Source organism: Diorhabda carinulata, chromosome 1, assembly GCF_026250575.1.
Source record: "Diorhabda carinulata isolate Delta chromosome 1, icDioCari1.1, whole genome shotgun sequence".
Lineage (NCBI taxonomy): Eukaryota > Metazoa > Arthropoda > Insecta > Coleoptera > Chrysomelidae > Diorhabda > Diorhabda carinulata.
In genome coordinates, this window is record NC_079460.1 from 21,887,978 (window position 1) to 21,899,054 (window position 11,077).

The 11,077-nt window shown below is 31.1% G+C and overlaps 1 protein-coding gene across 2 annotated transcripts; it reads left to right on the forward strand.

Moving 5' to 3' along the window:
• The first annotated feature begins 209 nt into the window (after window positions 1–209).
• On the forward strand, window positions 210–10,612 carry LOC130893336 (RNA-binding protein 5-like). 2 transcript variants are annotated; one of them, XM_057799353.1, is made up of 12 exons: window positions 210–761; window positions 5,215–5,488; window positions 5,561–5,684; window positions 5,751–5,820; window positions 5,912–5,985; window positions 6,855–6,974; window positions 7,033–7,147; window positions 7,205–7,441; window positions 7,536–7,913; window positions 8,051–8,587; window positions 8,704–9,116; window positions 10,041–10,612. In XM_057799353.1, exons 1-12 carry the CDS (start codon window positions 593–595, stop codon window positions 10,182–10,184), a joined length of 2,655 nt encoding a protein of 884 aa, XP_057655336.1. In that variant the 5' UTR covers window positions 210–592; the 3' UTR covers window positions 10,185–10,612. The 2 variants fall into 2 exon arrangements, with proteins under 2 accessions (XP_057655336.1, XP_057655342.1); XM_057799359.1 differs by having other exon boundaries at window positions 245–765.
• The last annotated feature ends 465 nt before the right edge of the window (window positions 10,613–11,077 follow it).

Genomic DNA, 11,077 nt, shown 5'->3' on the forward strand with positions numbered 1-11,077 from the left:
AAACTGTTGATACGTGAAAGTTTAATTATTGATCGATTTGATCATTTGATATTTTAAACAATTAATATGATTTCATGTGCTTCTTTTTCGATTAGCAGGGTAAAAAGGTCAACATAATGTGTGTGCTATCGTCAACGGTGTATACTACCTACCCTTGTCCTGATATATAAAGGTTATATATTCACCCTTGTTTCTTTTATGTGCAGGTATATTGAAATTTCAATTGCCCCGAACGGTAGTATGCGGACGATACGCAGGCGCTAAGTTAAATTATACGATCGAGTAGTCTGCCATCTTGTTCTATAAATAATTAGTGACGAAAAATTGTAAGACGGAATTATTTCGATAAATTTAATAGAATTTTGTGTTAAACCAGTATTGTGTTATTCGAGTATGTCAATTTTCAATATAGAATAGTATCCTTCTCAGTAATGACCGTCGTGATACAAAATGTCATGCTACAATCGTGGTTCGCAACGATATCGGCGCCATACTCAATATTTTAGTGACTTCCTATAACAAACTTTAAAATTTATTTCCAAGCATAATAATTGTAATTCATTGGTACTATTTACATTGTATAACAATTCAAATGGCTCGCGAATACTCCCCGAGAGATAGAAGTATGAGTATCTCCCCCGAACCCCATAAGAGAGACTCTCCCGTAGATTATAAGCATAAAAGTAGATCGGGGTCTAGGTCCCCCAGTCATAGTAGGCGACATAATGGTTATAGATCTCCGACACATCATAAAAAATCACGTAAGTACGTAAAAATCACTATATACACATTATTTTATTAATTATTTTTGACGAATTTTCATATTTTAATATTTTCAAATTCGGCTAAGCTTAATTTACAAAATACTTTGTTACTGTAATGGAACTTCAACAAAGGAAATCCTCTCTATGATCCCTCAAAATTCTCATATTTGCCAGGTGGAACTAATTTAATTCAAAACTGTCATTTTGGATTTATTTTTTCAAAAATTTTGAATAATCTTTTTACCATAACTAAAAGTTGATTCTAACATAAATGAAAAATTCAATCAGGCTCTTGACAGTATTTTTAAGTGAAGGTCTAAAAGATATACCTGATTCTCACAACTATGAATATATCATTCAAATATTTAGGTAAAGATTGCGTGTAGATACACAAAAATTATTATTCATTTAAATAACAAAATTAGTTTTGAGTTGAAAATAAAAAATGCGATATTAGTGAGAAATAACATCTTAGAGAATAAGAAATAAGAACCAGTTCTTTTTTATTTAATCGTTAACACGTTACGCCAAGAATTCGTAATAATATACTGATGGCGATATCGTTGAACATGCTTAGGTATATCATTTATATCTGATAGCATAGATTTGCCGATTTAGCTTTTAAACTCAATAAAATTCTATTTTCAAAACGTAAACGGTTTTTTGATAAAACACAAACTAGATAAATCGGCATTAAATTATCAAAAAATAATATACCTAATAAATATCAGATTATAATTGCGAATTGGAGCAGTTTTCTTACGGGAATTTTCGGTATAGATCCAATTAAATACCGCGTCTGTTAAATGACCGGTAACTAAGATATGACATCTCATAAATTATGTAGTCAAGAAATTTGTTCATAATCCGGAAGCCAGTAATACCGAGAGCTCCGAATTTGAATTCCTTTTAATAAAAATTAACAGTTGAACATTTATCGGTAAAATCGAATTGACGCAATATTTTAACGTCAAAGCGGGTTTGGAGTGTTATCTATTTTTTGTGAAATTTCAAACATAATCACCAAAAAAATCCGTACAATCAGTTTTTTTTTTTATTTAAAAGACCATTCTAAGATGCGATAGAAGGTACACTTTCTCTACTACTTTTTTCAATTTTACGCTTTTTAATATTGACTCAAATGTTTTCTATTAAACTACTCTTATTTCTTAAGCCGGTAACACATTACACAAATTACAAAGCTACATGCGCGTTTACACATAGCGGTGTTTACTACCAAGTACCAGGTTACATATATTAAGGCGACAGTAAATTATCTGCCCTAAAAACACGCTGTGTGTGCCCAGCCTTATTTATTTTGTTATTTTTATAAGAATTTGTGTGAAAAAAAGTTTAGTAATATATATACGATGCAAGTAGGTTAATATAATACACACAATAATAAAAATCGAGCAAAACAAGTCAAATATATGGAAATTTAATAAAACTTCCATGGAATAAACATGATTGCAAGGCCTATAATAACAACTTAGGAGCAATTACCTGACAGAAAAAATTCTGATATACCAGAGCAAAGTGCAGAGATTACGTTTGCAATACAGAGACCATGAAATGTAGCCATGGAAATTATCCTTCAAGTAATTCTGCTGCATTTTCGTAGGAAGATCTTTCAAATAATGTATTAAAACATCCACATTTCTATCTAAAAATTTAAGCCATGGCGTCATCATGCTCACATAGATGACGTCAAAAATAAAAATGTATCCTTACAATTAGTATATTAATGGGTTTCAGGATTTTTCCTTAAAGTGGCCGGTTTACGAAATACTGTATATCTAGCATTCATCTCGAAGTTTTTAAGATTTGTTGTGATATAAATTGAAATACTAAAAGATTTACTGCAGGCATTTATTTCTCTTATCCGCTGTAGGTATATTTTATCATAATTGATATTTTAAGAATGCTTATTGCATTCACTAATAATCTTTTTATGAGAATATAAAATCTAGTTTTTCATTTTAACACTCATCTTTTTTCTGCTTTATCGCAAATTTTATTATTATCATAGGAGATTGTGTGAGGTCAATAAACTTGTATTCGCTTTCAAGGTTATACCTTCCAGATGCTAGATTTGTTCTCCTACATTTGTTTCATTTCTTATTAGAGAAATTTGATGTGCTAATTTCATAAAATGTATTTATGGGTGCTTAAATATTTTATGGTTATAATGTGTTTGATTTTGTCAACTAAACCATATAAATGTGGGGGAACATGAGAAATATTGAATCCTAGTATCTCGATCATACTTATGCACTCTAACTAAAAAATTTTACAAATTTACTGATTACATTACACAACAGTCTAACCTTCATGCTTAAATTACTACTTAATTTAGTAAGTACAATTTTTTAAAGGGCGAGAATAAAATACTGGTTGTGAAAATATGAGATTGTAGATTTAAAATTATTATTGGTGATATAAATAATTCAAATACAGTCAAATCTGCATAATGAAGCTAGTGATCTATATATATATATATAGGTCTATATATATATATATATATATATATATATATATATATATATATATATATATATATATATATATATATATATATATATCGTTAATAAATAAATTATGAAAAATCTTGTCTTTCAGACATCTATGAACCAATTTGAAAAAAAATTGAGTACCGTCCCAAAAATGTCTGCAGAGATTTTAAAAATTATAATATTAGCAAAATATATTAAATTTCATATAAAGTCAAGTAAACTAATTAAGGATTAAGTAATGAGAAATTAAAAACAGGAAATCCACTATTTTTGTTTGTCTTAGATCTTCTATTACCAGTTCTCTGTCTTCTTTTTGGTGTCATACACGCTATTATCTTCACATTTTCTATTTCTTCCATTTTATCAAGATGAACTAGCTATACTATTCCACATACCCTTATGAAGTTAGTAATTGTTGTATCTCCTACCATTCAAGTAACTGTGTGTTGTTACCTCATTTGTAGACTTTACTATTCATACATCTTCATCAAGGTTTCACTCTCCTGTGTCATAATATATATTTATCGATCCTTATTTTTGTTTGTCTGTTTTCTTTTTCACCACAAGAAAGGTATTAAACATTTGACTAATGTTGAACTTAAGTTTGGCTTACTACATCTTGTTCAGCTTCAAAATTTCTATTAACTAACTTGGAATATCCGGATAGAAAACTTCACATAAAGTCAAGTAAATTAATTAATGATTAAGTAATAAGAAATTAAATACAGGAAATCTACTATTTTCGTTTGTCTTCTAGATCTTCTATTACCAGTTCTCTGTCTTCTTTTTGGTATCATACACGCTATTATCTTCACATTTTCTATTTCTTCCATTCTATCAAGATGAACTAGTATAGTATTTTACATACCTTTATGAATTTATTAATTGTTGTATCTCCTACAATTCAAGTAACTGTTTGTTGTTACCTCATTTGTAGACTTTACTATTCATACATCTTCATCAAGGTTTCACTCTCCTGTGTCATAATACATATTTATCGATCCTTATTTTTGTTTGTCTGTTTTCCTTTTCACCACAAGAAAGGTATTAAACATTTGACTAATGTTGAACTTAAGTTTGGCTTACTACATCTTGTTCAGCTTCAAGATTTCTATTAACTAACTTGGAATATCCGGAAAGATGGTTATATTCATACTGAACACTACACTTACAACCCCACTTCTTTATCAGACGCGACAAGTAATTCCTTATTAAATATCGAAGGTAAACTATTGTATTAGTATTTCGTATTCATAAAATCCAATCAAAATAATTAAAATCTGATCAATTGCATATATGTTTTTCCTAAAACCTCTTTGCAATGTATGTGTATCTATGTACTTGGCATTATGTCTGTTTTAGCGGCAATATAATTTTTCTCTAGGTCTTTTATTGTTAATTTCCCCTTAATCTTAACGTTTTTATAGTTTCCCGACACGAAAAATACTTGGATAAAACCGGTTAATTCGACAACCACAAAAATAAAACACTTTTTATTATAGTTTTGAAAGGGAGCGAAACAAATTCACTTTTTTGTAGAGAATATTTTTCACTTTGCAATGTATAATGTATAATGGTATAATGACGTAATATATTTTTTTATTATGTTTTTTATAGTTTTTCAATTGATTGAAAATCAAAAATGCCAAATTAGACCTTTACATAAATATTCTACTTTGTATATTTTTTAGAATAGATTAAAAAATACTATTTTTTGATTTAATTGGAAAAACGCGTATTTTAATTCACTAGCAAACGGTATAAAAATTTCAAAACCACGAAAAAATGACTTAAGTGGGATGTCACTTAGCCAGAAATGACTACTGAGCCATAACTAAATGTTGATGATTATATAACCATGTCTATAGAACAAGTTCTAAATAAAATATGCAATTATTTCATACTTAGGAATCTAAAAGATAAATTTTTATTTTCAGTTTATGAAAATAGGAAAGAAAGTGACTATGATAGTGATTGGGAACATTCACATAAAGATCAGGATCGCGCCTGGGATGGTGCAAGAAAGAATTGCTCTCGTAGTCCCGATTTTAGGGATAGAGAAAGGGATCGAGATCGGGAAAGACGGCATCATCGAAATCGTGATAGAGACCGAGAGCATAGGAGAAGACGATCGAGGAGTAGTGGCTCTCGATGGGAAAAAAAGGCCCGTGACAGGGACAGATATAGGGATGATGAAAGAGACAGTGATAGGTATAGGAATTTCGGAATGGCTATAAAGTATTTTTTTAGCATTGTGTTTAATACCTAATATGATTTTAACAGTGAAAGAAGCCCTGGGAGTGCACCTATCGGAGCTAGTGGATCAGAAATCATTGGATACAAAAGTCAACCTCCAAATAATACCATAATGATACGAGGACTTGCCCAGCATATTTCTGAATATGATGTAAGTCAAAATTGACATTCATCAAGATTTTATTCATTTGTCTCTTTATTTGTCTAATTGTTATAGATAAGACAGGATATAATTTCGTGCGAGTTGATGCCAAAGGACATTCGGCTTATTAGGAAAAAAGATACAGGTAATAATCTAATATTATCCAACGTTTAAGGTTTTCTTAGGCCGTTTGCGTAAGGTCGGGTAATGCCATTGGTATCTATTGTGCTGTTTAGGTGCTTCCCGCGGTTTCGCCTTTGTCGAGTTTGCCACATTGGGTGAGGCTGTTCGTTGGATGGAGATTAAACAGGTATCTTAGTTTAAAGAAGACTGTAATTGATTTTACCTGCCATGCGATAAGTATTAATCATATTATTACTTTTTTATTTTGGCCGCTCATTTAAACAAAATACAATGCAACTTCGTTCCAATTTTGTTAAAATTTCACATCTTTTAAAAATAGCGCAAGATTGTGATTGTGAGTCTCGTTAATTATTATATTAAATTGCAAAATCTAAAGTGTTTTGTAATCATATACATACATTCGCATTACGGTTTTTTAGATTGATATCAAAATATGTATAAAACGTATGGATTGAGTGGAATACCATCAGTTTTTGTATTAAATACAAATTTATTTGTTAATACTCTGAATATTAACAAATATTGCGCTATTTTCAAAAATATACAACATTCAAATAGATACATTTCAGTTTGTAGTTGAATAATTGTAAAAAAAACCTTTTCAAAAATAAAAATTATAAAACTTCCCAAATAGTGCTGCCATAGTAAATCCATTTGAGCTAATGTAATGGAATCATAATGACAAGTTGTGAATTTATTATGAAATTATGAACTTGCCAGGATCTTCCAGTTGCAGTTTCTTACAGTGGGTTCAGTATGGCATATCAGTCGATGTATTACCAGTATATGTCAAACAATAATATCAACGAGTAATGGGTATTCTACAGTAAAAACAAACATATATAAATTTCACCAATATACTAATGGTTTTACAATATAATTTATAGAATATTTGAAGGGTAGAATATAGATTGCGGCCATATTTCACGGCATCAACAGCTCAGTAAAAGACTTCATTTCACATATCTAGGAACTGAAAAGGGTCTCTTTAGCTGTTACTAGATGAATAATTACTAATTTTTTTTGTCATTTCAGGGAGTGTTGATGCTGCAAGACCACTATCGTGCTATAATGCAATATAGTATACCTAAAGATTTGGGCTCTGCCGATAAGCCACCTTCTTTCAAAGCTTCAGCTGATTGGTTTTGCATAAAGGTAACGATCTTTATCTTTAAAATGTTTCTCAGTATATCAAATACTTTTTGTTTTATAGTGTGGGGCTCAAAACTTCAAAAGAAGAGATAATTGTTTCAAATGTCATGCATCTAGAACTGAAAGTGAAGAAGGGGGTAGTGGTAGTGACGAAATTTGTAATTATGCCACAAAAAGTGAGTAAAAACAAATAATTATATGGTTTTGTCTAACTTATTTCACTATTTTCATAGCAATTATGATGAGAAATTTGGATGCATTAACCACTGAAGATTCAGTTATGTCAGTTTTGAGCACAGCTATACCTGATCTAGTTAAAAGTATATCTGCCGTATGTATAGGAAGGGATCCTCTCACTTCCACGTCCAGAGGACTCTGTTATTTGGGAACAGATAGTACCATAGATGCTTTAGCTATATTCGGAGCTTTAAATAATCTAAAAACACCCCTCACTATTGATGGAAAATCTGGTAAGTACTAAAATTGAAAATTAATATATATTTTATTTAATAATTACTAATTATCGATTTCTTCTATATACTTATTTAAACAAATACTTTTTAGTGATAATATCTTATTGTAAGTACAACATGGGAGACACCAAAAAGGCATATTCACAAGCAGATCACGAAGCATTTCCCAATGCAGCTGTACCTAGTACGTACGCAATGACTGATGTTGATAGCTTAGCAGAGTACGCAGCTAGGCGTTATGCCAAATCTCCTCAAGAATACATGCAATATATAGATTATTACAGAAGTTTCTTTACCCAGCAAATCAGTGCAGGAAATTCCATAACACTCCAAGAAAATCAAATGGATGCTGCCAATGCTGCAGCAGCTGTAGCCCAATCTGCTATACAGCAATTAAATGCTAACAAAACTACTCCTAGCTATTATGATGTACAGCAAACTCCAACTGGAACTGATGGAAAAAAATATCGTAAGTGTTGTTATTTTTCTATGATACCGGTTCCATTTTATATGTATAATGTTGTTAATAGAGAATCCATTTCTTGATATATAGTATCCTCCTCTTATTGATTTATATTTACTCTTAACAATTTTATTGTTTTTTAGCTGTTCCCGATGTTTCTCGTTATGTCTACGACAAAAATACTGGTTACCAGTATTGCTCAATTACTGGCTTGTACTACGATCCTAACTCTACATATTATTGGAATTCCCAGATCCAAAAATGGCTATATTGGGATCATGATAAACAAACGTACAGCTTAGCACCAGTTTATGATTCTTTCAATCAACATCCTCAAGGATCTACAGAAAATATGACACAAGAATCTGACAATAAGAAGCAGAAAGTGGAGAAACAGGATAAAGTAAAAGTAGCAAAGAAAATAGCAAAGGACATGGAAAGATGGGCCAAGACACTTAATCAGAAAAAAGAAAATGCTGTGTTAAAAGCTGCCAGTGACTCTAGTGTTAGTTCAAGTAGTGCTTCGGCAGATATTGGTTTCTCTGTACTAGAAAAGAAAACTTTGACACCTACAACAACTGCGCCCCCACCTTTTTTCAACACTGATGTAGAAGAACCGAATTCTTCAGTTTCTTCAGGACCTCTGGTTGCAGCCTATGGAGGAGAAAGTGACTCATCAGGTTATTTATAAATTATCAGCATCTTATTGTTAAATTCATTTCAATATAGCAATTACATTTTTTAAAATCTTTAGTACTCTGTTAGCATTTTTAGCAATGGTAAATTTTTTTTGCAGGTGATGAGGAAGAAGAGCAACTCTTAGATTACACAAAACTAATATGTAACTTGTGTAAAAGACAGTTGGGTTCACTAGATGCATTGAACAAACATGCTAAGCTTTCTACCCTCCACAAACAAAATTTAGAAGCTCGGAGTAAGAAAAAATCGGAAAAGGCTAGCGATAAAATTGTGTATCGTGATAGAGCTAAAGAAAGGAGAATGAAATATGGAGATCCAGACACACCAAAACCCAGTAAATTGAAAGAGAAATATCTCAAAGCTAGAGATGTAGAGCTTCCAGTCTCCTCTGCTTCTGTAATGGAACCCATTGGAGCCGAAAACGTTGGAAATCGGTTATTGCAAAAGATGGGGTGGAGTGAAGGGCAGGGCCTTGGAAAACAAAATCAAGGAAGGACTACTATCATACAGGTATCTTTTAATTTTCAAAATGTCTTAATTTTTTAAACCAAAGTTTCATTATTTTTCAAAAAAAGTAATAACTGTTGTTTTTCTGGTTTATCATTGAATATTCTCAGTGGTAAAAGTCTGGGGAAGAAAAAACGCCACGCATATAAACCAATGGTACAAAAAAACCAGAAATGACGCCAAACACTATTCATCTCCTAGTTACTATCTGAATATCATTTAGAAAGAAATTTCAAAGATGTGGAAATGAACCTAGAGAAAAATTATCAGAAAAGTAATGGATATACAGATATAGTCAGGCAGTTATCAATGATTGAAGCTTCCATGTCATTTACTCCAAAGTTAATATGGGAATTCCTAAAAAAAACTTGATGGAATAGAGAAGAATAGTCTCTTTAGTTTGTGGACCTGGACGGGGCCAATGCCAAAATAAGAGTGCAAATCACTTTTATTGTTCCTTTTTATGGTTTAAGAAAATGCTCATATGAGTAAAAGTTTTTTGAAGAAGGAAACCAACCCTGGAGTTGTCTATCCAGTCTGAATAATTACAATAAGTTCCTTTGTAAGATCTAAGGAATATTTGGACCTTAGTCACTTAGTCACTGGATTTTTCACAGGATACTGCTGCTTCAGGAAGCACTTAAAGAAACTAGGTCTAGCAGAAATCGATGTATAGATGGTGGTGAAAACAGCCCTGTTTTGGTCTTCTTGGTCCTAACTTTCGCTTCTCTTCCAATTTAAACAGAGGATTCCGTGGATAGAATTGTTGATTCTTATGAAAACTTCAATTATACATGAACACTTAATTCTGACTTGTTAGAGGTCTTTTCAATGACCTAGACGTATAACTAACTGTAATAAACTGTATATCTCGAAGGACCAAACAGTGTAACGATGTGTTCAGTAACCTCGACATATTTTTTTCAGGCGGAACAACACAGCAGCACTGTTGGTTTGGGAAGCAAGTTGCCAGGATATACAGCTTTAGCAGGAGAAAGTTATAAAGACTGTGTAAAGAAAATGATGTATGCTCGGTACCAAGAATTGACGGAAAAAGAAAATAGTAACTAGTTTTTAGTTTGTTATTATGTACAGCGTAATTAATAATGAAATTCGAAATATTTGAAAATAATTTTCATAAGACTATAATGAAAGTATGGTGATGATAACATATTCATATGCGAGTGTAGTACTCTATTGAAGATAATCTAAGGATACAGAACGGTTTTCACAATTCTATTTATTTTTGGAATAAATGTAAACCCAAACTTTCATTTTAGTCTGCATCGTGAACGTTTTTTACGAATCTATTTCTACATTGTTAGTTATCATTATAGTGCCAAGTATAATTACATATAATGTGCTATTTATATTTTTTTTATAATCTAATAGATTACTATTCAGTAGTTTTCTGTAAAATGAATTGTGAAGATGTAATTCGAGTTTGATTTCATAACTCAGGAAATATTTTTTTTCATGAAATATAATGTTAATCAAAAGTTGTCATCTTTTTATTTTATACCTTACTACTACAAAATCAATGCTACATGTAGCCACGATTGGAAGAGAGGAGGAATCAGTTGATCCAATGAAGAAATGGGATATTGTCAAATACTATAAGCTACAAGCGTAGAAAACTTCAAAAGTCTGGTGAATAAACTAATTAGCTATTATATTGCATAATAAATTCCATACCGTGACATAAATGAAGGAAGTAGAAGCAGATATACAAGATATTTTTAAAACTGAAGCAAATACTACTGTTAAATCTCAATTAAGAAAAGTTCATTTTTGGCAAGTTGATATTGAGAAAACCAACTTAAACTTTATAAAACAATTTTAGACTAAATTAATCTTGTAAAACCTACATCGTGAGCAAATTTGGAATGGCTTTTTTTCACCAAATTTCAAAAAGTGGAGTCAATTTTAAAACAAATTAGACTTACAGAGCTCTTATTAGTCAA

Bases quoted from the DNA above. Each gene is read 5' to 3' on its own strand.
- LOC130893336 (XM_057799353.1), top strand. From the start codon at position 593: ATGGCTCGCGAATACTCCCCGAGAGATAGAAGTATGAGTATCTCCCCC. The intron at 5,685-5,750 runs GTAAGTCAAAAT...TAATTGTTATAG, and splicing joins AGCATATTTCTGAATATGAT to ATAAGACAGGATATAATTTC. The intron at 6,975-7,032 runs GTAACGATCTTT...TTTGTTTTATAG, and splicing joins CTGATTGGTTTTGCATAAAG to TGTGGGGCTCAAAACTTCAA.